This window comes from Girardinichthys multiradiatus, chromosome 18 (assembly GCF_021462225.1).
Source record: "Girardinichthys multiradiatus isolate DD_20200921_A chromosome 18, DD_fGirMul_XY1, whole genome shotgun sequence".
NCBI classification, from domain to species: Eukaryota; Metazoa; Chordata; class Actinopteri; order Cyprinodontiformes; family Goodeidae; genus Girardinichthys; species Girardinichthys multiradiatus.
This window is the reverse complement of record NC_061810.1, coordinates 3268460-3295543: the sequence shown is the minus strand read 5'-3', so window position 1 is coordinate 3295543 and position 27084 is coordinate 3268460. Positions and strand designations below refer to the sequence as shown.

General features: G+C 42.9%; 1 protein-coding gene across 1 annotated transcript in view; it reads left to right on the top strand.

The window, feature by feature from the left end:
• Positions 1 to 27084, top strand: part of fat3a (FAT atypical cadherin 3a) — a 321467-nt gene that overhangs the window by 150453 nt on the left and 143930 nt on the right. The window contains exon 17 of the mRNA XM_047390981.1: positions 2523 to 2737. Within this exon, the coding sequence (XP_047246937.1) occupies positions 2523 to 2737 (215 nt within the window). The remainder of the gene's footprint in view (positions 1 to 2522; positions 2738 to 27084) is intronic.

Here is a 27084-nt window from a genome sequence, read left to right as displayed (position 1 = left end):
CCACCAACTTTAAACTTGTTGCTCAGAATTATTTATTTATGACAAGTTTTGGTGGGTTGTTTTGTTGAATATTGAGGAGCAGTTACCAGCCACGTCTTGCTCACTGCACAATGACACCGGAAGTCCTCTTACAGAATCATTTTTAAAGAGAGTTAGACGAAAGGCAAAAGTTAATCTTCACTCTACTCATCACCACTTCATGGTGGACCTGAGCTTCTACCATCTAGAAAGAGATTCAGGCAGCTTAAATCAAGGACCAACAGATGGAATAAAACTCTTTTATTACTCATGCCATTATTCAGACAAGTTTAACAAATGACTGGTTGTGTCATTCTTATTTGGCTTGTTACTTGTAATGTTGTAGAGTGATTGCATCTCTGTTATGTTTTCTATGTTTTCCACCTGCAAGACAAATTACCCTATAGGGACAATAATAAAATTATTCTATTATTATGTTACCATTAGCATTGCTTAGCAGTTCCATAATCATGCTTGCATTTGTAAGCAGGAAAACATTGTGATTTCTATGATGAATAATAATAAATAAGTTAATTAGAAAAGTTTTTGTAGAATTTTAATGGGGCCTGCTGCTTGCTGTGTTCCTCAGACCAGAGCCAAAGGTTATGTGACTGAGATACACTCAACTTGCATCAGGTTTGAGGGTAAAACCTTGAGGAGCTTAAAATAACATCCAGTTTGTATGTGTCAGTGTCAGTTCCATGAAAATCACCAGTTAAAAAATCTTGCCATGCAGGCTCCTTATGAAAGTCTTTCTGTCTGTTATACCACTGTGTGCGGGTCAGTGGTCACTTGTATTTGAACATCTGTGTTAATCTGATTCAGCTAGTGTTTCTGAATCTGAATTAAAAAGTGTTCAGAGTGGACAAAGACATCTCCCTAGACATGGTCTTGTTTCACTAATTGCATTAGGCTTAGTAGTGTAAAATTGCAACCTAAGTGTAAGAACTATACAGAGTTCAGAGACAGTGTTCTGTTACTACGGTGAAGCGCTCCTTCACTAAGTGCACAAGAGTGTCTCTGTCCTAGGCTACTACAGAAAAAAACCTACAGTTTTTCTATTGTGAACGTCCTGACTTTTTAGGTCCCCAAGTAGGGGAGTTGAGGTGGAAGTCGTATTTCACATGATAACAACAAAACATTAGTTGTCCTTAAGTCAATGCTTGCTAATGCCTATATGTCCTAATGTTCTTAAACTTTATTGACCTACCTTAAAGTAATGACCTTAAAGAATACCCTTTGTCTCTTTGATATACCGACAAGCAGAAAGGACCATGTAAAGCCGTGTTTCACATCAACTTCAGTAGGGTTACCCTTCAGTGTGAAAGCCCCAACCTTCTGGAATTATTATTATTAGTAGTAGTAGTAGTAGTAGTATTGGTAGTAATAGTAGTAGTAGTATCTGCTAATATTAGTAATAAGACTGGTAATAATAATACTAACACATTTTCTCTGCTTTTTGGCAAATGAATGCGTGAACTTAGAACTGATTATCTTTATCATACCAAGTCTGTTTTTAAGCAACGTTTGGCAATGAACAATAATCTCTCTGTAACTGACAAGGATTTTGTTTGCAGAATCTGTCACTGGTGCTAATGGGCTGTGAAAGGTCTCACTGCAGTATCAATGTTGGTGTCACTGATCACAAAGTTGGAAAAGTTTAAATTGAATGTTAGTTTAACTCCACAGAAACCCTAATTACTCAGTTTTTTTTCCTCCCCAGACCACTGTGGCGTCTCACCCTTTACTTTGTAAAAACTCAGATTGCCTCACCCAGGTCAAAGAAATAAATCAGAATTTTACCTTGCCATAGTGAATGCTTTTTTCCCTTTCTAGCCTCAAAACCTCATATAATCCTGTGTGACTTGTCTCAATAAATAAGAGAAGGAGAGGGAGGTGAACAAACATTGGCTGGCATCACATTTCAGTATCTGCTCCAGTGCATCCTTAGATATTTAGTTTTATTTATCTGTGTTCTTTATAATCATGGGCTGGTTATATCAAATAAAACTATCTCATAGACAAAGCAAAACTGTAACTTGGGTTTGACAAATAAATTCAACAGCTTCTTGCATCAGTATTTTTTAGACAGGGCAGTGGAGTGTAAAATTTAGAAAATGTTTTTTGTAAACCTCTAAAATGTGTACATGGATATTAAATCAAATGACAACAGGTTATCCTTGCAAGGTTATTATTTTTTGCAACCACAAAAGTCATCTCCCCCTGCCTTAAAACTAATTCTAAATATATATAATATAATATATAATATATCTTCAAACCTGAATGTTTATATCCAGAGTCCACATTGATATTTTTTATGAAATGTGATTGGGGAACTACTGCAAATGTTGTCAATGTGCGTCTAGCTTTGCCAAAATTACTTATTGACTATATTAACATACAAACAATTGCGTTGAATTTCTTGATACAGTAATTTGTTGTTTTTTGCTCTGAATGTAAGTACATGTAAATGTCATTCTCTTTGTCACTTTACTCTTCCTCAGGTGCCATTTTAGTCGCCCAGCCTTTGGACTATGAGAACTGCAGAGACTACTTCCTAACAGTGGAGGCTCGTGATGGTGGAACGCCACCTTTGAGCTCTATTACTACACTGAACATAATCCTAACAGATGTCAACGATAATGCTCCAGTATTTAGCCATGACCTTTACACTGCTGTGTTGCCAGAAGATTCCATGATAGGACAGTTTGTAGTCCAGGTAAGTGCGAAAGATCTGACAGATTATTTCTGCATGCATTTTGGAAATATACTAAGGACAGGTCTTTCTAGGATCTTGGTAACAGAAACTTTACAAAGTCTATAGGTGGTTCTAAATGGTTCTAAATTGTCATCCTGACCATTGTGAAGTGTAAATGGACATGGTTGGATAAATGTCCCTCTGCTAAAGCTTAGACATGATACATGGGGTGAATTAATATGTATTAAAATCATGTAATATGCACTGAATGAAAAAATATTTTTTTTTATCAGTCTCAAATCTTTTTTCTGTCTGAAAGGGAAATTCTAATTTCATGCCTAAACCTGATGAAATAAATTAGAGAAATATATTATGAAAATGTAGAATCACAACATTGACACTTCAGTTGTAGATAAAATTAACATATTGCATCAAGTTATAAAAAATTTTTATAATTAAAACATGCTGGGAAACAATCATATGAACAAAGGACTGTGTGCAACTCTGCATACCTGAACTCATGGCTTGAGATCAAAGGAACTGAAAATATTCCACATGACATAATTGCCAGCATTTTACATCTTGCTGTGACCTAGACCTATTGGTCAAGGGAACTCAGAGGAGGGATCCCCCGTGACTTTATAGAGCTTTAACAGTACAGCACAGAGATGTCTAGTGATATTTTGTCGCATAAGGAAATGCAGAGTGCTGCATTTCAGAAACCTAGCTAGATAATTATCCTGAACTTGCTTTTCAAGTTAACGACATCCCCCTTTCTAAAGTACATCCGACCTGAGCCAAGGAACAGTTGTATGTACAACTAGTGGTGTTGTTAAATGCCTGCAGAGGGAAGATTTGAACCTAGATCTTCGAAGGCCTTTCTGCCGTTGACACCTGCTGCCTATGAAGCCAATTGAGATCAGTTGTTTGTGTATCCGTTGATCTTATAACTGTTTGTAGAACAAACACCTGAACCCAGATCTTCAAAGGAGAAACTTTGCCATTCTCCTGTTGACGTTCTGTTTCCCTGCTGCCCAGGAAAGAGCTGCCCTGGAACCACAGACCGATCTATTCAGCTCCGACCAGTCTATCTGCATTTTGTTCCTGAGGAGCTGCGTGTTACAATCACTAACAAGCCAACAGTATGTCGGAGCAGAGGCATTAGTTTAGGATATACAGGGGTTGGACAATGAAACTGAAACACCTGGTTTTAGACCACAATAATTTATTATTATGGTGCAAGGCCTCCTTTTGCAGCAAATACAGCCTCAATTCATCTTGGGAATGACATATACAAGTCCTGCACAGTGGTCAGAGGGATTTTAAGCCATTCTTCTTGCAGGATAGTGGCCAGGTCACTACGTGATACTGGTGGAGGAAAACGTTTCCTGACTCGCTCCTCCAAAACACCCCAAAGTGGCTCAATAATATTTAGATCTGGTGACTGTGCAGGCCATGGGAGATGTTCAACTTCACTTTCATGTTCATCAAACGAATATTTCACCAGTCTTGCTGTGTGTATTGGTGCATTGTCATCCTGATACACGGCACCGCCTTCAGGATACAATGTTTGAACCATTGGATGCACATGGTCCTCAAGAATGGTTCAGTAGTCCTTGGCAGTGACGCGCCCATCTAGCACAAGTATTGGGCCTAGGGAATGCCATGATATGGCAGCCCAAACCATCACTGATCCACCCCCATGCTTCACTCTGGGCATGCAACAGTCTGGGTGGTACGCTTCTTTGGGGCTTCTCCACACCGTAACTCTCCCGGATGTGGGGAAAACAGTAAAGGTGGACTCATCAGAGAACAATACATGTTTCACATTGTTCACAGCCCAAGATTTGCGCTCCTTGCACCATTGAAACCGACATTTGGCATTGGCATGAGTGACCAAAGGTTTGGCTATAGCAGCCCGGCCGTGTATATTGACCATGTGGAGCTCCTGACGGACAGTTCTGGTGGAAACAGGAGAGTTGAGGTGCACATTTAATTCTGCCGTGATTTGGGCAGCCATGGTTTTATGTTTTTTGGATGCAATCCGGGTTAGCACCCGAACATCCCTTTCAGACAACTTCCACTTGCCTCCACAGTTAATCCTGTTGGATGTGGTTCATCCTTCTTGGTGGTTTGCTGACATTACCCTGGATACCGTGGCTCTTGATACATCACAAAGACTTGCTGTCTTGGTCACAGATGCGCCAGCAAGATGTGCACCAACAATTCGTCCTCTTTTGAACTCTGGTATGTCACCCATAATGTGTGTGCATTTCAATATTTTGAGCAAAACTGTGCTCTTACACTGCTAATTGAACCTTCACACTCTGCTCTTACTGGTGCAATGTGCAATCAATGAAGACTGGCTACCAGGCTGGTCCAATTTAGCCATGAAACCTCCCACACTAAAATGACAGGTGTTTCAGTTTCATTGTCCAACCCCTGTAAATATGGTTGGTTCTGTTGTTCTTTGTTTAGTTTGTTGCTGCTTAAACTGCTTGAGTTGTTGTTCAATGGAACTACCGAGCCCAGAGACCGCCTGCTGCAGTGGAAGTTTTTTGCTTTACATTACTGTGTTTGAGTTATAGGAGGTTTTAATACCCATACTGCTGGGCCTGACATGTTAAGTTTGTTCTTGTTTATCTGTGTTTTCTTGTCTTTCTTCTCTTGCTAGTTGTTTGCTGCAGATGGGCACTAACACTAAGCCAGGTTCAGCTGGAGGTTTCTTCCTGTTAAAGGGGTTCCTACATGCTTGCTCACTATGAGGGATTGCTGCAAAGTATTTTGGCAAATTTTAAATAATGACCTAAACTTTACTGCATTGTTTAATATTAAAGATCAATGGGGATTTATGTAACTGAATTGGCGCTATGTAAATAAACTGAATTGAGCTAAGATGCTAACGCTATCTGCCTAAACATACAGGTCCTTCTCAAAATATTAGCATATTGTGATAAAGTTCATTATTTTCCATAATGTCATGATGAAAATTTAACATTCATATATTTTAGATTCATTGCACACTAACTGAAATATTTCAGGTCTTTTATTGTCTTAATACGGATTATTTTGGAATACAGCTCATGAAAACCCAAAATTCCTATCTCACAAAATTAGCATATCATTAAAAGGGTCTCTAAACGAGCTATGAACCTAATCATCTGAATCAACGAGTTAACTCTAAACACCTGCAAAAGATTCCTGAGGCCTTTAAAACTCCCAGCCTGGTTCATCACTCAAAACCCCAATCACGGGTAAGACTGCCGACCTGACTGCTGTCCAGAAGGCCACTATTGACACCCTCAAGCAAGAGGGTAAGACACAGAAAGAAATTTCTGAATGAATAGGCTGTTCCCAGAGTGCTGTATCAAGGCACCTCAGTGGGAAGTCTGTGGGAAGGAAAACGTGTGGCAGAAAATGCTGCACAACGAGAAGAGGTGACCGGACCCTGAGGAAGATTGTGGACAAGGGCCGATTCCAGACCTTGGGGGACCTGCGGAAGCAGTGGACTGAGTCTGGAGTAGAAACATCCAGAGCCACCGTGCACAGGCGTGTGCAGGAAATGGGCTACAGGTGCCGCATTCCCCAAGTCAAGCCACTTTTGAACCAGAAACAGCGGCAGAAGCGCCTGACCTGGGCTACAGAGAAGCAGCACTGGACTGTTGCTCAGTGGTCCAAAGTACTTTTTTCGGATGAAAGCAAATTCTGCATGTCATTCGGAAATCAAGGGGCCAGAGTCTGGAGGAAGACTGGGGAGAAGGAAATGCCAAAATGCCAGAAGTCCAGTGTCAAGTACCCACAGTCAGTGATGGTCTGGGGTGCCTTGTCAGCTGCTGGTGTTGGTCCACTGTGTTTTATCAAGGGCAGGGTCAATGCAGCTAGCTATCAGGAGATTTTGGAGCACTTCATGCTTCCATCTGCTGAAAAGCTTTATGGAGATGAAGATTTCATTTTTCAGCACGACCTGGCACCTGCTCACAGTGCCAAAACCACTGGTAAATGGTTTACTGACCATGATATCACTGTGCTCAATTGGCCTGCCAACTCTCCTGACCTGAACCCCATAGAGAATCTGTGGAATATTGTGAAGAGAACGTTGAGAGACTCAAGACCCAACACTCTGGATGAGCTAAAGGCCGCTATCGAAGCATCCTGGGCCTCCATAAGACCTCAGCAGTGCCACAGGCTGATTGCCTCCATGCCACGCCGCATTGAAGCAGTCATTTCTGCAAAAGGATTCCCGACCAAGTATTGAGTGCATAACTCTACATGATTATTTGAAGGTTGACGTTTTTTGTATTAAAAACACTTTTCTTTTATTGGTCGGATGAAATATGCTAATTTTGTGAGATAGGAATTTTGGGTTTTCATGAGCTGTATGCCAAAATCATCCGTATTAAGAGAATAAAAGACCTGAAATATTTCAGTTAGTGTGCAATGAATCTAAAATATATGAATGTTAAATTTTCATCATTACATTATGGAAAATAATTAACTTTATCACAATATGCTAATATTTTGAGAAGGACCTGTAGTAGTTGTACTGGATCCTTTGTTAAATGTGACACCAATTTCGTCTGCCGTCTGGTTTGATACAGCTAACTTAGCTACAGGTAACTTAGCCTTGTTCTGATCAACAATGTGACCTCATCAGCCATTTTGTTGGTGCGTTTGACTCACCAATATTATATAGATATTTTTATATCGCAATATTTTTATCGCAATGTTTTTACCACTTTTTTTTTGCTAGTGTAGCGTTGCTCACACACACGCCCCATCCATATATATATATATATATATATATTAAAAACAAGTTGTTTGTGTTTATTCTATATATGTGTGCGGTGCTTGATTCACTCCCTCATTCATGAGCCCTGAAGATTGAACTTAGACTGGGTAATTGGCTCACCATTTTTTCTTCAGCGTCAGTTAAGAGCACTGATTCCTTACAAGAACTTCGATTCTTAAGAGCCAGAAGAATGTCCAGCAGCAGAATCTGCCTGTGCCCATCTTGTCAGACAGGCTACATTCTTAGTTTTGACCTGCATGCCATCTGCAAGGGCTGCCTCTATCCAGAACAAGTGGGTCTGGCCCTATCACCGCATGTCTCCTGCCCATCTTGCTGGCGCCTTCCTCTGGAGGAGAAACAACGGTGGTTCAGCATCTTCTCTTAGCTATAAGTGGAATTCCCAATACCAGGCTGCTACTCACTGGAACAAGCGCTAGACATTTTTGATGCTCGGTGGGAATCGGATGATTCTGCCTCTGAGGCGGGTACTGGTAGCACCTCTGCTCCCCTCCTCCAGATGGGGGGCTGGAGCTGGAGACAGGTGCAAGTCATCCCAAGGTCACCAAACATTCCACTCCCAGGGATGAGCGTGCTTGTTAGTGCACTGCCCGACATCAATGCTAAGGCAGCTAAAGCCAAAGTTGTCCCTGTCCTTGTGCCATGAGGCCTGCTTCCCAAGGATGACTTGGCAGGGAAGTTTTCTATGATGCACCCCAGCCACTGAGAAGGTTGGGTTTGTGTGGACCCGCTTATCAATAATGGTTTTCCTGTTAGGAGCCATGGCCAAGCCCCTGCAGAAGAGGGCCCTATTTTCCACCTTCATGATTGATGAGAAGATGAAAATCCTAATGGATAAAGGCTTCCCTTCAAGTATTTTTGGGGTCTGGTCGGCCCAGCACGTCAGACTACAGTCTGTGCCCCCCTCCCTCAGCGACTAGAATATGGCGAGACCCACTGATCTCTCCCATCAATGTGCCACTTAGACGACAGTGGCTATCAATAACATTGCCTTCCTCGTCTTCGCCAAAAGACGCAGAGGACTTCTGCAATTTTACCAAGACCATTTTCAAATTATTTACAGCATTACCTACGTGCCTCTCCCACATTTCCGCTTGGCAAACCTTGCTACAGAGTCAAATGTGGCTATGTCTTTCATCTTCCATCTCAGTGGACTTGAAGACGAAGCTGTTGGAAAGATCTATGCATCCGGATGGACTGTTCGGTACCCATCTTCAGTCTGTGAGGGAACAGCTGCAGATGGCTCATGATGAGCTGGATCAAGTCAAAAGGCCTAGGGCACCATTCCGGCCTGGCACCCGCTCCTCCCACATCACTGGCTGCTGGCAGGACCGCAGTGTAAGTGGAGACCACCTAACCACAGCAGCAGTTGTTCATCCTGGTGCAGCGTCACAGAGGTCTGCAGCTGGCGTGCTCTTGGTCCAATCTACAACAGGTGACACAATGAAGACACAACATTTCTTGTTGGGGGGCATGTGAGTAAAAATGCTGATAATTGTTTTGAAATAAAAATGACATTCTTCTATGAGATGGAAACTTTTAAATGGCCGTTTAAAAGTTGCCATGATCTCATGTTTTCCAAACAGATTTTTTCTGTTTTTCCATCTCTCCAACCCAAACATGAGTCCACGACAGGACATCTGTAGCATGAGCCCTCCCTAAGTGGCGTCTCACTGAAGTGCCCACTCAGCATGCAGTCTCTCCAGCTGAGTCCAGCTGTGAGCCTGAGCGTAAAACTCCTTGCAGATGAACAGTCCTTTCAATCTGAGCCCCCCATGTTTTCTCCCGGAGATTTTCTGATGCGGGTAACGGCAGTAGGGGCTCTAGATTGGCTTATGCCCATGAGGTCCACATCATGGCAAATAAATGCGCTTATGTTCCTTGGACAAATGGATGGACAGACTGATCAGCAGGGGTTACACGCTGCAGTTCCTGGCAGACCCCCACTGTTCTGGGGGATTGTGGAGACAGTTTGGTGTCCCCGGAGCAAACATCGACTCTCCATGGAGAACTACAATAGCTGCTGGTGAAAGAAAATTACATTTCCAGCGTTCCCCATGGAAAGGAAACCGTTTTTCCCCAGTAATTTCTAGTTCTGAAGAAAACGGGAGGAATTAGACCAGAGTCGTGTTAACTTAATATTTTCCGTTTTTGGCGGAAAAATATGAAGGCCATATCATTTTGACAGATTGAAATTCACGCCCCTGACCTCTTGGTGGTGAATTAGCATGTTAATTGGCTGTTTCCTTCCACTGAAACGAGTGCTTGCCAGATCAGGAAACCCCTCTTGCCGACTTCTGATCACTTCATTTGGAGAAATGTTCTTTGGTGTCAAAACTTTGGCTGAAGTGGCGCTTGTCCCTAGTCTGCCAGCAAAGCGTGGATTCAGCCTCCAGAACAACATCAAAACACCCATGAAAAGTCATCTGACCGAGGGAAAAGTCCAAAACCTAATAGCAGTAGCCCCTTCAGCAATCACACTCACAAGTGGGTGATCAATTGAAGTCCATTCAAACCAGGAAGAAGTTGTGAGACTGCGTTCAGACCACAGCTGGTGATCTGTTCATATTTTAGGCGCAATCGCTTAATAGAAAAAGCTCTCCTCTCCAATCCCAGTTGATTGCTTATCTGGGGGCAGAATTAAATTCAGTCACCATATGAGCTCAATTATCACAGCTAGAAGCTGTTTAAGTAGCTGACATCAAATGGTCGCTGTTTTGATGCTCCCCTGGGACCTATGAAGATGGTCTTATTATCATAAGTCACAGAGTAGTGGTTTCATTCTGGTTCTGATAGAGATTTATACCTGGTTCTGATGAAAATTTTTAGAAGGTTCTTAAACAGCTTTTTTCTGGTTCTGATGGAGCATTTTGCCAGGTTCTGATGGAGTTTAGACCTGGTTCTGATAGAGGTTTCTTCCTGGTTCTGATGGAGGTCGGTACCTGGTTCTGATGGATGTTTCTCTTCAGCTCTGATAGAGTTTGGACCTGGTTCGGATATAGGTTTGGACCTGGCTCTAATACAGGTTTGTACCTGGTTCTGATGAAGAATCATACAAGGTTCTGATGGAGATTTTTTCCTGGTAGTGATGGAGCTTTTTGCCAGGTTCTGGTGGAGTTTGGACCTTGTTCTAATAGTTCTGATAGAGGTTTCTTTCTGGTTCTGATGGAGATTTGTTACAGCTTCTGGGAGAGTTTGGACCTGGTTCTGATGAAAGTTTGTTCCTGGTAATTGTTAGTGTGAGTTTGCTGCAGCATCTCCTCTCAAGCGACTCCCATATACACTCACCAGCCACTTTATGTTACACCTTACAAGTACAGGGTTGGACCCCCTTTTGCCTTCAGAACTGCCTTAATCCTTCGTGGCATAGATTCAACAAGGTACTGGAAACATTCCTCAGAGAGTTTGGTCCATATTGACATGATAGCATCACACAGATGCCACAGATTTGTCAGTTGCACATCCATGATGCGAATCTCCAGTTCCACCACATCCCAAAGGTGCTCTATTGGATTGAGATCTGGTGACTGTGGAGGCCATTTGAGTTCAGTGAACTCATTGTCATGTTCAAGAAACCAGTCTGAGATGATTCGTGCTTTATGACATGGTGCGTTATCCTGCTGGAAGTAACCATCAGAAGATGGGTACACTGTGGTCATAAAGGGATGGACATGGTCAGCAACAATACTCAGGAAAATTGTGGCACTAAGGGGCCCAAGGTGTGCAAAGAAAATATCCCCCACACCATTACACCACCACCACCAGCCTGAACTGTTGATACAAGGCAGGATGGATCCATGCTTTCATGTTGACGCCAAATTCTGACCCTACTATCCGAATGTCGCAGCAGAAATTGAGACTCATCAGACCAGGCAACGTTTTTACAATCTTCTATTGTCCAATTTTGGTGAACCTTTGTGAATTGTAGCCTCAGTTTTCTGTTCTTAGCTAACAGGAGTGGCACCTGGTGTGGTCTTCTGCTGGTGTAGCAAATCTGGCTCAACGTTCGACGTGTTGTGTGTTCAGAGACGCTCATCTGCATGCCTTGGTTGTAACGAGTGGTTATTTGGGGTGTCGAAGGGCCGCAATGGATTAGCTAATCAGCATCGAGTGTCAGTGATATTCGACACCTGCTGTTTTTCTAACGAAGGACGTCACTCTGCTCTCTAACTGGCCGGCCTTTGTAACATGGAGTAGCATGCTCCCGAACTACTCCTAATATCTCGAAACCATAAGGACTATTGATGTCATTCTTTGACTGTTTTTATCAGAACAGACAGGGGAACAATAATGTTGATCTGTTTTTTTATTATTAAAGGCACAACAATAGGTGAAAAGAAAGGGAAAAATGGAGGAAAAGACAAAAATGCCTGAATATGTTCTCGAACAACTTTGAATAACTCCGAAACTATATGTGCTATCAATTTGATTAATGTACTGTATGAATCCGCACGCTTTGCTAAGCAATCATGAAGCTTTTCAAGTTTCTACAAAAATCTGTGTAGAAGGTGTGACCCTGTAAAAAAGTGGATCATTTTTGAACATTTGAACCTAAGTGAAGGCGGATTTTTTACTCTGAAACAAACCTATCTCATGGGAAAATGGTAAAAGGTATCAAAATAATTCCTTCACTGTAAGTGAGAGGACCCACTGAAGCAAAAAACTCACAAGGCTCATGTCTCTACATACTGCCATTTAGGAGATTTGGCAATTCAAATATGGCCCTTTTCACTGAAATTCGGATTCCTCCCTTTTCTTAGATTTTGTATTGGTCCCAATGTGTCAGGAGGTGTGACGTGCCTGCGCTCAGGGAGTGTTTTAAAGAAAACCATAGAACCTATGGCAATGACACTTATATTTCCTTAAAGCAAAAAGGCAGAGCTACGTTTTGATGCATAATTAATTCTGTAAAGTGAAATTTGCAAGAACAACAGCAATTTGTTCATGAAAACAAGTTTCCAAAACTGAGAGGGCCTAGAGTGCTCACTGTGACAGTTGGAGAATTCCGTCATTGGATTACATTGTAAAATTGAAATCTTGTGAAAAGTTAGATAAAACTTAAATTGTGAATTGAGAAAAACCGTAAGAGATTTCAAAAAGCTGAATCATTTGAGTATAGCTCAATGTGGTGTGACCCGTTTAAATTTTGAATGGGTTTCTAGCTGAAAGTATGCACCATGTCTGAAAATAGTTAGCTGTGAAAGGGCGCAAGCTTTTTGCTGAATTTTGCGGAATTCTTGAGATTTTCCATTCATTTCAATGGGCTAAATATCGGCACCAAAAGATGAATAAAGTATAAAAAATATTAATAAGAAAAGTCATTGCTAGAATGTCCTAAATGAGCTGAACATTTTAAAAGTTGAATGGCTGAAATGGCACATTGTATGAAGGAGGAGATAAGATGCCAAAAAAGTGTTAGACATATATAACAACTAGAAAATTGCATTTCTAACTCACTTAAACAGAAGAACCCATATAACCCCTGTTTTGTAGTCGCTGCACTGGATGCCTATTAGATTGAGATTTCATTTTAAAATTCTAGTTCTAACTTTCAGAGCTTTACATGGTGAGGCTCCTTAATATATCTCTGATTTGATACAAAGATTTAACTCCTGTCGCAGTTTAAGGTCATCAAATCAAAATCTTTTAATGATTCCTGCACCCGTTTTAGAACTTGAGGTGACCGTTCTTTCCAAGCTGTTGCAAGAACAACAGCAATTTGTTCATGAAAACAAGTTTCCAAAACTTGTTTTCCCAGGCTGTGGAATGCGCTGCCTACTGCCTTGCGAAGTTTGGACTCAGTAGATGATTTTTAAAAGTAGCTAAAGACATTTTTATATCAAGAATCTTTTAGTTAGACTTGAGCTTATGATATGCATGTATAATTGTACTGTGTTTTTATTCTGTATTGCATACTCCTTTGTCCTGTTGTGTTATTCTGTTGTGAAGCACTTTGTGACATCCTGTCTGTAGAAACGTGCTATACAAATACATTTAACTTACTTAGCATGTTGGCTAATATTAACTTACTCCATCTAATATGTTCATTTAGCCCTATAAGTGATGTAGGAGCTACATCAATTTAGTGTTTTATGGCGAGAAGTCATATTTTGAGGCGTGGCCACTCCTACACGCTTTCATGTATCAAAAAGCTTTTGATAACTTTTGATCCCCAATCCCTTAAGAGTACACTGAGTGATTTTCAAGTCTCTAAGTCAAAAACTGTAGGAGGAGTTCACTCAGGTATGCGGGTTAGAAACGGGCAAAACTGGGTCAAAATGGCAACTTCAATCCAAAATGGCCGACTTCCTGTTGTGTTTGGACCAATGCTCCAGGAGACATTTTTGTAGGTCCTGAGAAGATACATAAGTGTACCAAATTTCAGATTCCTTGGTCAAATCGTGGCTTGGGGTTGATTTTTTTAAAGTTTCTAGGGGGCGCTGTGTACGAATTAGGCCACGCCCACCGAATATGTCATCAGATCTTTGTGGGGGACTGGAGAAGGATCAATCACATTGAATGTGGTGCAGATCAGATGATCTATGTGGAAATTAGAGGCAAACGTATGGCCATGGCGTGACATCTGACTTCGCGGCGCTGCCACGGCCACGCCCTTTTATGAAAAGTTACTGTGCTTCAAACGAAGTTAGACCCACTAGTTATCTGTCTTCTGACACAGATTCAAGTTGATTGGGTGAAGAGGGTCAGAGAGGCACCTTTCCAAGTGAAAAAGGCTACTTCCGGTTCTGAGGGGGCGTGGCTTTGATGATGTCAGCATATGACCCCATAGGATCGTCGGGAAGCCGAAGGCCCTCCTTCATGCCAACTTTGGTATGATTTGTATTTTTTTTGGGAACGTTATTGCAATTTTTCACTTTCGGCGCGAACGCCAAGTTCGTGGCCAGGCCACGCCCCCTAAACATGGCCAAAAACTCACGATTTTGATAACTTTTAATCCCCCATCCCTTAACTGCATGTTGACCAAATATGAACCCGATAGGTCAAAAATCCCTAGGAGGAGTTCGTTAAAGTCCGAGGTGAGTAAAAGTGAAAAACGGGCAAAAATCGGCCTTTGACCCAAAATGGCCGACTTCCTGTGCGTTTTAGGGCATACCCCCAAGAGACTTTTTTTCTTGTTTTGAGGTGCTCTAGCATTGTGCCAAATTTCAGATCTCTACGACTTACGGTTCGGGCTATCTCACGTTTGGGGGCGTGGCTAAGTGGTTAAACCACGCCCACTGATGACGACATTAAGGATCAAGAATTTTCGTTGGGGGACAATTTTGGGTAAAAGCGTGTGCATCTAGGGGCTTGGCAAAGTCCCCATATTGCCCCGCAAAGACGCAACGGAAAAAAGAATAAGAATTCGAGCGATTACAATAGGCCCTTGCAGTTTTCCTGCTCGGGCCTAATAAGAATTCGAGCGATTACAATAGGCCCTTGCAGTTTTCCTGCTCGGGCCTAATTAATGCACACACATAATATATCTCCACAATTTCCCCCTTTTGAAGTCACCTATGTGACTTCACCACTACTTGGAGATGCTGAATAAAAGATTTTAACAATAACTAGAAACCCGCAAGCAGCTTTGAAGGCCCTCGCACCCATCAGCGCAACTCGGGCTGTTGAGCGACCGCAGGAGCCTGGCATCACCTCATACACGCCACCGACGATGACACTGCTTCACTTCAACACGTCGCCAGTAGATGGCACTTTGAGCAACATGTCATATGATCTTTGGTCATGCAGAGTTTCAGTCTGGCAAAAAGCATTCAAAATTTGGAGTAAATCGGACCTTCCAGATGGAAGCTGCACTCACTTGTTTGTTTGTGGGTGGGGCTAAAACGACATCATCAATTGACTGTGTCAACATGTCCATCATTAAGTCATGATCATGTATACTACATTTGAAATAGATCCGAGGATGTATGAGGGAGATATAGCCCTTGAAGTGTCCTTGGGGGCGCTGTTGATCCAAATTTAAATGTAATCCAATAGAGCTGTTTGGGGGCTGACAAAGATCAAGCATATTCAGTTTTGAGTGAATCGGACCATGCATGTGTAATTTAGAGCCAAACGTATGGCCGTGGCGTGACATCAGAATTCGCCACGCCATCATATTCACACCCTCCAGCTAAAGCAGTAAGTACTGTCGACTGTCTAAGAGCATCATGTTATCTGTTACTTGGGACAGTTTCACATTGATTAGGTGAAGAACATCAAACATTGAGTCTGTAAAGGAAAACGTGATACTTCCTGTTCTGAGGGTGCGGGGCATCAATGATGTCAGCATCTGATCAGTGAATATTGTTGAGGCCTAGAGGCAGATCAATCCCAGAAGGTTTCATGTGTCTGTGACTTTCCTTGTAGGAGCTATGTCAATTTAGTCTTTTATGGCGAGAAGTCATATTTTGAGGCGTGGCCACTCCCACACGCTTTCAGGTATCAAAAAGCTTTTGATAACTTTTAATCCCCAATCCCTTAAGAGTATACTGAGTGATTTTGATGTCTGTAAGTCAAAAGCTGTAGGAGGAGTTCGCTCAGATATGCGTGCTAGAAACGGTCAAAACTGGGTCAAAATGGCAACTTCAATCCAAAATGGCCGACTTCCTGTTGGGTTTGGACCAATGCTCCAATAGAGTTTTTTGTAGGTCCTGAGAAGTTACATATGTGTACCAAATTTCAGATTCCTCGGTCAAAGCATGGCTCGGGGCTGATTTTTTCTAATTTTATAGGGGGCGCTGTGTACGAATTAGGCCACGCCCACCGAATATGTCATCAGATCTCTGTTGGGGACTGGACAAGGATCAATCACATTGAATTTGGTGCAGATCAGATGATCTATGTGGAAATTAGAGCCAAACGTATGGCCATGGCGTGACGTCTGACTTCGCAGCGCCGCCACGGCCACGCCCTTTTATGAAAAGTTACTGTGCTTCAAATGAAGTTAGACCCACTAGTTGATCAGATTCAAGTTGATTGGGTGAAGAGGGTCAGAGAGGCACCTTTCCAAGTGAAAAAAGTTACTTCCGTTTCTGAGGGGGCGTGGCTTTGATGATGTCAGCATATGACCCCATAGGATCGTCGGGAAGCCGAAGGCCCTCCTTCATGCCAACTTTGGTGTGATTTGTAGTTTTTTTTTGGGAACGTTATTGCAATTTTTCACTTTCGGCGCGAACGCCAAGTTCGTGGCCCGGCCACGCCCCCTAAACATGGCCAAAAACTCACGATTTTGATAACTTTTAATTCCCCATCCCTTAACTGCATGTTGACCAAATATGAACCCGATAGCTCAAAATCCCTAGGAGGAGTTCGTTAAAGTCCAAGGTGAGTAAAAGTGAAAAACGGGCAAAAATCGGCCTTTGACCCAAAATGGCCGACTTCCTGTGCATTTTAGGGCATACCCCCAAGATACTTTTTTTCTTGTTTTGAGGTGCTCTAGCATTGTGCCAAATTTCAGATCTCTACGACTTACGGGCTATCTCACGTTTGGGGGCGTGGCTAAGTGGTTAAACCACGCCCACTGATGACGACATTAAGGATCAAGAATTTTCGTTGGGGGACAATTTTGGGTAAAAGCGTGTGCATCTAGGGGCTTGGCAAAGTCCCCATATTGCCCCGCAAAGACGCAACGGAAAAAAGAATAAGAATTCGAGCGATTACAATAGGCCCTTGCAGTTTTCCTGCTCGGGCCTAATTACAACATGTGGAGCAGAAGGAAATGTTTGTCATCATGCTTTTTGACCCTGCCTCCAATGCCACGCCATGTGCCCAGGGACTATTGCCTGTCGGGCCTTTTTAGTCCCAAGGATGCTTGCAACCTTCTAAATCTTGACAGGGAGTATTGACCCCTCTAACTGGAGGGTGTCCATCCATGCTTTATTCCATAGTTTATCAAATTTTGCCAATATAATATTCTACCATCCTTCTGCTCCCTAGACAGTAATACATATCAGACGCCCTGTAATTTACTCTTACTGGTTAATCTTCGTCCTCCTCCTCGTTAGCATCCACAGGTAACCATTAGAACCATAATCAAAGAAACAGGGAACAGGTGTGACAAGGAACAGGTGAAACAAATACAAAGGCTGAGGATGGGTGAAAGGACTAAAACAGAAAACACAAACTAAGCAAGAGAATAAATCAGAGGAGGAAATAAAGAACTAGAATAACTATGAACTAAAGTAAACAGAGAAACTAGAGGGGAACATAGAAACAATAACTTAAGAAATAAACAAAGAGCCATAAGGAGAATCAAAATTACAAAATAAACCAACAAGTCCAAAATGTCACTCCATGACACAGACGGGAGACAGGGGAAGAATGGGATATGCTCATCAACGTCCCCTGTTTTATTGACGAGCTCTCTCTTTTCCCTTCTTAGGGCATCTTGCGATGAAATGTCCTCTTTGTCCACAATATAAACAAAGACCAGCCTCAAAGCGCCGTTGTCGTTCCTCTGGGGAGAGTCGAGTGTGGCCAATCTGCATCGGCTCCGGTTCCGTAGACCCCTCTGTAGCTTGAACAGAAGTGGGTGCGTCAAGGAAAGTGGTTCGAGGTGCCAGAGAGTGATGCCACTGGGAATTGTAGTCCTTTTCTGTTCGTCTCTCCCTCAGACGGTTGTCAATGCGGATCGATAGGTTGAGTAATTCATCCAGTCTTTCGGGTTCATCTCTCAAAACCAACTGGTCCTTTATTTGATCTGCAAGGGAATTAACAAAAATACCCTTGAGTGCCGCTTCATCCCAACCCACCTCCTGCGCTGCTACCCGGAAGTCGATGGCGAACTCCGCCAACGCTCTCCTTCCCTGTTTGAGGATGAGTATTCTCTTAGCCGCTGCCTCCTGCTGGAGTGGTTGGTCGAAGACCTTCTTAAAGTGACTGAAAAAAGTAGCATAACTAAGAGACTCAACAGGGTTAGATGCCAAATAAGCGTGCGCCCAGCGCAGAGCAGGTCCCCTTAGCGAGGTTACAATATAGGTAATCTTGGAGGCAGCAGTTGAGAAAAGAGAGGGGGAACAACTGAATGCTAACTCACACTGGAGAGAAAAGCCACCAAAGTTATTAGGATTACCATCAAAACGTTCAGACGGACGGAAGTCAGACTCACGGATCCCAGAAGAGAGGGTTGTGGACAATTGAGGATTCTCTATTTGAACAGGAGGAGTTGGAGAAGCAGGTGAGAGTTTGGTTAGTATTTCACTTAGAGCATGAACCATACCACCAAGTTCTGTGAGATGGGAGTCTGTAGTCCTTTGTTGTTGCAGTAGCTGTTGGAGCATGGTTTCATTAGATTGTAAACGTTCTTTAATGGAAGTTTGTTCATCATCTGAATTGTTCTTTGACATGTTAGATGGCTGGAACATACTATCATGAATCACTTAGGTAGTCAAAGTAGAACAAACCAGAGGATGAAAACAGACTCAACACACAAGATATAGACGGTAAGTGAGGTTTATTTCTAGGGTAGGCTTGCCTAGGAAACTAAGTTGGAGTAGTCCAGGAACCAGGGGAGGAGGCCGGAATCCAGGAATCCAAGGAGAGAGTGCTGATGGTGAGTATATTTACAGTGCAGTCCTTAGGAAGGAATATTACCAGGTGCAGGCAGGCAGGTTGGCAGATAGGCAGATAGGCAGGTCGACAGGTAGACAGGCAGGTAGGTAGGTAGCCGGGCAGGTAGGGAGACAGGCAGTCCACATAACAGAGGTTATGTTCCAGCAAAGGCATGTACCAGCAGCTGCCTTAAGAAGCCCCGTGAGCTCATCAGGAGATGAGTTGTAGCTGCTGATAACGAGCTGCCAGAACCAACCAGGAGGAGAGGAGCTGAGATCCTACAGGTTGGTGCCAATTGTTTGGACAGGCCTTCTACTGCGTCCCTTGTTAATTTAGCTAGACGTAAAACATTGTAATGGATGTAGTTGATGCGGTCTATGTTTTTATTGGGAGTAACATGGAACAAAGCTGTTATAATGGGGATGTTTTCAAAGCCTGCTGAGACTTGATCCGCTAATTTATATTCATTAGGTACGCCTTGAGGAACTCCTATTGCATCAATGTAAGTGGGTGAGTCTTTGCTTAAGTCAAAGGTGTTTGCGCTCCGTTTTATATGTCTACGCCTTCTCCTAGTTAAAGATGTGCTTTGGGCGTGTGTTGAAGGAAGATACTTAAGGTCTTTTCCTAACAAGAGGAGAGGTGCCTGCAACCTAACCAAGGCACACACTCCAATAGTATTATTTTGGATCCTAGTCAGAAGGCGGTGACCTCCACAATAATAATAAAATCCTGATCTTGCCCAAGGACCTATCACTGAGCCTGACACAGTGGAGTTGCACCAATCGCGAGGAATTTCCCCAACATTCACCTGCGGGGTTTTGGAAGTGAAGTTAAAGCAAGTGTATGTGCCATTTCTCCATAGAGGGGTAAAAGGGCCAGCCCTGGTTTTGTTGGCAATGGGTGGAGCGCTGCGTATTGATACTTTATTGTCTGGATGACTGGAGCATGCTTGGAAAGGCAGTTCACAGAACAATCCAAAAATCAATGTAACAATGAAGAATGCTAAAACACCTATACCTACCATGACCCAACCCTTAAGGGGCCTGGGTCCTAGATTTTCACCTCCCATTCGTTTCGAAGGTACCTGCAAAGGAAGATGAGGATTAACAATATGGTGAAACACAAAAGACTTTTTTATTATTATTTTATTTTTTTTACGTTCAGAGTGTTCAGTTCAGTTCTCGGTGGGAGAGCAGCTACGACCACCAGTGAAAGAGAGGAAAGCTCGATCACATCCGCCTCTTCTGTGTGATGTCCTTGTCTTCACTCACAGGTGTAGACTGACCTGGAGCTAAGTGGTCTCACCAGGGGATTATTCTGCCTCTATTTGGTGGGACCACTGATCTGACGGTGCACCTAAGGTGTAGACTAACCTTTAGGTGTAAATGAACGCTTTCTCACCCTAGGGGATTATTCTGCCCCTTGAATTGGGTGAGAAAGATCTTCTGGTGTGCTGGTGTTGTCCCTCAGGTTCTGCTGGACCTCTGGCAGCAATCTCTGTGGTGCCTCTGCTGCTGCACACTGGCTCCAATGATACCACGTGTCTCCTTTGCCCTTGACCCTCACTGCATGTGAGGTTCTCTCTGTGACCTGGAATGGACCTGTCCACCTGGGCTCTGACCACTTCCTTTTGATCACCTTCAGCAGGATCCACTCAGCTTCGGACGTGGTTGGCTGAGGTCCCTCGGTTGGTTTCTCTGGAACCTGTTTTGAGAACTCTGTAACCAAAATTAAGTTGGTGACTGAGGTGTCCTGCCAGTCCCCAGCTGCCAGAGAGTGCTTTATCACTCCTCTCAATTCCTTAGCTTGATGCACCAGACCAGCCGACCACCAACATGCCATCCGCCTCCACGACCGGGGCCACTGTACCTGTAATTATTAAAATGTATAGGGTGCAGGAGGGAGTACCCCCCTGCTTGCCACTGATCAGTCATAGACATAGGGTTGTGTGCTGCTGGAGGAACAGGTTGAGCTGCAGCTAACATTACATTTTCAGTTATATCACTTTTTCTCTTATTTAATTTTCTCTTTGGCCTCTTGCAGCTGCAATTTAAGGAGCTGATTCTGTAGCTGCTCTTTCTCCTCTTTTCTTTTTCTCTGCCTCCTGAGCTATTGTTTTCCTTAATCTTTAACTGAACCCCTAATGCTTTACAACTTAGTTCTATTAGTTTATTTATAAAATGAGTTCCATTATCTGACCTTATAATCTGTGGGATACCATATGTGGGGAAGAAATGTGTAACTAGGTTAATCTATTACCACTAGGCAATATTTCTTCCCCCGTGTTTGCAACAAATTATGCATGATCTGCAATAATTCTTTGCATAGTCAGAAACATTTATAGTGTAGGATTAATGCTTTACCAGATGGGACATATTCCCCCTTTGACACATGGGTCTTCCCAATGTGTCACTGTAGCCGCTGTCCTTATTACATTTAAAAACGAGATCACTATTTTTGGTAGTTGCCATTATTTTAAATAGTGTTTGGTTTAGTTCTTATTAAAAATAAAAACTCACTCACTGATGAACACAAAAAATGAAGGGCATATTATATCTTATAATCTTGCTTTATCTTACCCAGTTTTATAGATACAACATACAGTTTCAGTCAGCTTTGTATTTAGTTCAAGTAACTAAAGTTTGTTTCAACTAACTCAAGATTTCTCTATTTCAGTCCAATCCAGTAATTCTGTTAAGGTTCATTTCATCTTATGTTAAGTTTGAGTGTAATTCGATCATTTTGAACCTGACTGGAAAAAGTCTAAACGTCTGTTAAAATCTTTTTGTTTTACCATAGAGAACTGACCTAATGTTATTATGGTACTGTTGAGGACTCTAATTTTTTACATAACATGAAACAGACATTTATTTCACAAAAACAGAAAGTCAAATACAGACATTAGGCCACATGAAAGTTTAAATAACCTGTTTGTAAAAGAATTGTGAAAAATTGAAGACGAGTCTATGAACTTTATTATGGTTATCAGTATTTTTCAATACAGGTAGAACCTTTGCTATCTTTATATGATTTTTCGGAAAAGATTCTGAAACCCTATTAAGATATAAGTTTGGCAATGATCATCAGAACATCAGACCTCTATTAGCGCTTTTAAAGTCCCTCAAAGATGCATTACAATGAAATCAGTCATCCCCATTCACACACATTCACACACTACTTACTTATTTCTCTGTCAGAGTAATTTTTTTTGCACAAAGTTGAACATAATTTGACTTCTATTTTCCTTAAAATGCACATCTTTTCCTCATAACCCCTTGTTTCCACTAGTTCTGTTTTGAACGCTTCAATTCGTTTTTATTCACTAAGAATCAATAAGGTGGTCTTAGTGGGGTCCACCTTAAAGGTATTGTTTGTTGGGTGTCATGTTATCATTGTCAGGTCTGTGAGGTTCATAGGTCAGTCAGAACCTTGGTCATTTGGTCTGTGCTCATAATGTTTCATAGATTCAGCCTATGATTAGTCAACAAAACTTCCACCTATAGGATAAAAATGTATTGTTAATAAATGAGCTGCATTTCCTAGGAACACTGTCTTCCTCCTGGATGAGCATCACTTGTTGAAAAACTTTCATCATTGTTTGTTTCACATACAGGTCCTTCTCAAAATATTAGCATATTGTGATAAAGTTCATTATTTTCCATAATGTCATGATGAAAATTTAACATTCATATATTTTAGATTCATTGCACACTAACTGAAATATTTCAGGTCTTTTATTGTCTTAATACAAATGATGTTGGCATACAGCTCATAAAAACCCAAAATTCTTATCTCACAAAATTAGCATATTTCATCCGACCAATAAAAGAAAAGTGTTGTTAATACAAAAAACGTCAACCTTCAAATAATCATGTACAGTTATGCACTCAATACTTGGTCGGGAGTCCTTTTGCAGAAATGACTGCTTCAATGCGGCGTGGCATGGAGGCAATCAGCCTGTGGCACTGCTGAGGTCTTATGGAGGCCCAGGATGCTTCGATAGCGGCCTTTAGCTCATCCAGAGTGTTGGGTCTTGAGTCTCTCAACGTTCTCTTCACAATATCCCACAGATTCTCTATGGGGTTCAGGTCAGGAAAGTTGGCAGGTCAATTGAGCACAGTGATGCCATGGTCAGTAAACCATTTACCAGTGGTTTTGGCACTGTGAGCAGGTGCCAGGTTGTGCTGAAAAATGAAATCTTCATCTCCATAAAGCTTTTCAGCAGATGGAAGCATGAAGTGCTCCAAAATCTCCTGATAGCTAGCTGCATTGACCTTGCCCTTGATAAAACACAGTGGACCAACACCAGCAGCTGACATGGCACCCCAGACCATCACTGACTGTGGGTACTTGACACTGGACTTCTGGCATTTTGGCAATTCCTTCTACCCAGTCTTCCTCCAGACTCTGGCAAACTTGATTTCCGAATGACATGCAGAATTTGCTTTCATCCGAAAAATGTACTTTGGACCACTGAGCAACAGTCCAGTGCTGCTTCTCTGTAGCCCAGGTCAGGCGCTCCTGCCGCTGTTTCTGGTTCAAAAGTGGCTTGACCTGGGGAATGCGGCACCTGTAGCCCATTTCCTGCACACGCCTGTGCACGGTGGCTCTGGATGTTTCTACTCCAGACTCAGTCCACTGCTTCCGCAGGTCCCCCAAGGTCTGGAATCGGCCCTTCTCCACAATCTTCCTCAGGGTCCGGTCACCTCTTCTCGTTGTGCAGTGTTTTCTGCCACACTTTTTCCTTCCCACAGACTTCCCACTGAGGTGCCTTGATACAGCACTCTGGGAACAGCCTATTCATTCAGAAATTTCTTTCTGTGTCTTACCCTCTTGCTTGAGGGTGTCAATAGTGGCCTTCTGGACAGCAGTCAGGTCGGCAGTCTTACCCATGATTGGGGATTTGAGTGATGAACCAGGCTGGGAGTTTTAAAGGCCTCAGGAATCTTCTGCAGGTGTTTAGAGTTAACTCGTTGATTCAGATGATTAGGTTCATAGCTCGTTTAGAGACCCTTTTAATGATATGCTAATTTTGTGAGATAGGAATTTTGGGTTTTCATGAGCTGTATGCCAAAATCATCCGTAGTAAGGCAATAAAAGACCTGAAATATTCTCCATTCAAAATCTTTATTTAGACCAATAAGAGAAAATTAGCCTAATGCTAATGTTAGCTTAAACGTTGAATGGTGTTTCTAGCTAAAAGTATGTGGAAGTAGTTAAATGGCAAAAACAGTAAAGTTTTGGTGGAATGTTTGTCGTTTTCCATTCATTTCAATTGGCCCAAAAGACCATAAAAAGCTGAATATTTTAAAAAGTATAAAAGGTATAATTACCAAAAGTCATAGCCGGAATGTCCTGAAAGGGCAGAATATTGTGAAATTTGAATGGTTGAAATAGCACGAAGTATGCAGAAGGAGTAGCAAATCAAAAAGTGTACGGAAGCAACCAGAAGAAGAAGACGGAATAATAAAGAATAAAGAGAAACAGGATCTCAATAGGAGATCTTTATTGTGTGAATGCACAATAAAGAAAAAGAGGAACACTATTGTGTGAATGGTTTACAGTATTCACACAATTATCTGTTACAAAAAGAACAGATATTTTTTCGTCGTTGTCTTCCGCTTTATCCGGGACCGGGTCGCGGATAAAGTGGAAGACGGCGACAAAAAAGAACAGGGATCATTAGTCTCTGATTCTGATTACCAGGCTTCAGAACAGCTTTATTCGGCTGTTGCTATGTTTTTTGGCAAACACATCCACAAAATCATCAAAATTTATGGCCCTAGCCCTACTTGATTCTGCATTTAGCACACCCAAATTGCTAAAACGCTCATCAGTCATGGTACTTCTCAAGGCAGTTTTGATTAACTTAAGCATAGAAAAACTGTTCTCACAGGTTGCAGTGCTCTTTTGCACAGTTTAAATATTTGGTGGAAGACCCCTTATATGGCTCTAAAAAGACAGTGAGCTCTATTAATGCCTTTGGTGTTTCCTGACTACTTTGTTGCTTCCTCTAAAAATGCCCTGAAGCTGGGGGATCTCATATTGTAAATTGTCAGTATTGCAGTTGTATTTTGAGGCACATGAAAACACTACATATTTCTCACAAAATGTGGCGCCACACGGATTCAAGGCCCTTTCATTATGACGCAGTCTTCTTTAGAAAATCTTTTCTTCACCTCAGAAAGAAAAACATCAATAACTGGAATGAATAAACCTGTCCAAAAGGACTCCTTCTATGTACTGATTTGTCTTTGAACTATTGGAGTGAACAAGTAATACCTTTCAAGCATAGAGCTTGGTCTAGCTTGATGGACAGGAGGTGTGGCACTGATGTTGCATTGCTTGGTCAAATTTAGAGTCCCAGGTGTCCTTTTTGTTTTTTTTAACTGTGTCCTGTCCAGCGGAGTAACGCTCAGAATTCTTGTGTGAGTGCCTAGAAAAAGCCCAACATATTTACTTTCACAAGTTGAGTATTACAGCTAACACTTTAAAGCTCTGCTTGATATTTATAAAATAAACTTTTTTAGAAAATGCTTTGGAATTATTTCAATTGTTACAGAAGCAAAAAGGAAAAAATAAGAAGCACAAAAGCAAGAGAGGTGGGGCAAAAAGGACAAGGGGAGAGAATGAGAAAAGAATGGAGGAAAGAAAGAAGCATGAAGAGCATACAAGATAACACCCTGCTTGCTTCTACACCTGCAGAAATGTTCATATTAACAACTTTTTTACTGAAAAGTGCACGGTACTTATGAATGCAAGATGTATTTAGTGGTAAATGCAGCTCAATATAGAACATTTTGTGTATCTGTTAACACTTGAATCTAAACACTTGTGGGTCTGAGTGTGAGCATGCTTGTGTATACAAGGTTTCTCCATAAAAATATGCAATGACGAGCGTGAGGAGACACAGACCTGCCCCCTGGACCTGGGAAAGATTTGGAGACATCCAAAGGGCCCCAGAGCATAGGAACCTCAGGAGAACCACCACCGGGACTACTGCAACCCAACAAGAGAAAGGCAGGGGAGAGTCCCAGGGGAACCACCCAGCAGCCCCAGTGCAGAAACCCCAGGGAGCTGCAGCGACGAGCCCACAGGCCCCGCTGGCAGCCACCGGGAGTGAGCCAGCACACACCAAATAACCCAGCCCCAGACACCAAGAACCACAAGTACACCAGCGGGCAGAGGCACTGACCACCAGCAGGTAGTGTGGCGGGGAGGAAATAGGCCCCACATTTGATGCGGGGCATAAACTGATTCCAGGAAAGGGGGCAGTCCCAACCTGACACAAAAAACACGAAAACACAGTCACAATCACACCTTCCCACCCTCATCTGTACACATACACTCACACCCACGCACCCAACGTGAAGACAAACAACAATGGACGTCGCACACTCACTCACACTCCCGATGCATACTCTACTCTCCCAGGTCCAGGTGTCTGTACCCCATAGGGGCCACCAGCCCCAGGAACCAGGAGGTGGTCCCGTTCCCTCCGGGGATGGAGAAAGGCAGACCGCCAAAGTCTGGGCTAGTGCCCGAACCTGAGCAACCTCGGCCCGTACCCCGACCGCCCGTCCCGACCCCTATCCTCATCTGGAGAGAGGGCCAAACCCACACAGCGCAAGCTCCACACACACAGCCCCGCTTCAGGGACCCCCGCCACATCCTGCCCTCACCACACAGTGTGCCATGACGGCAAGGCAAGGGCCCCGCGGAACGCTACCCCAGCCCCCGCCCACAGGTGCAACAGGGCAGACACCATCAAGCACTGTGCCCACAACGGAACACCTGACCCCACACCAAGATGGGACAAACTCACCCGGCAAGAGTTCCCCGGCCAGCGGCAAGCACTCGGGGCCAGCGTCCCCCACTACGCCACCGCAACCACACAAACACACCAAATCACCGCCAATACAACAATAGCCCAGGGAGAAACATTATCCAGCTCAGCTCTACCACCGCCGCTCAGCCGATCCAATGCCTGTGACCCCACATCCAAGAA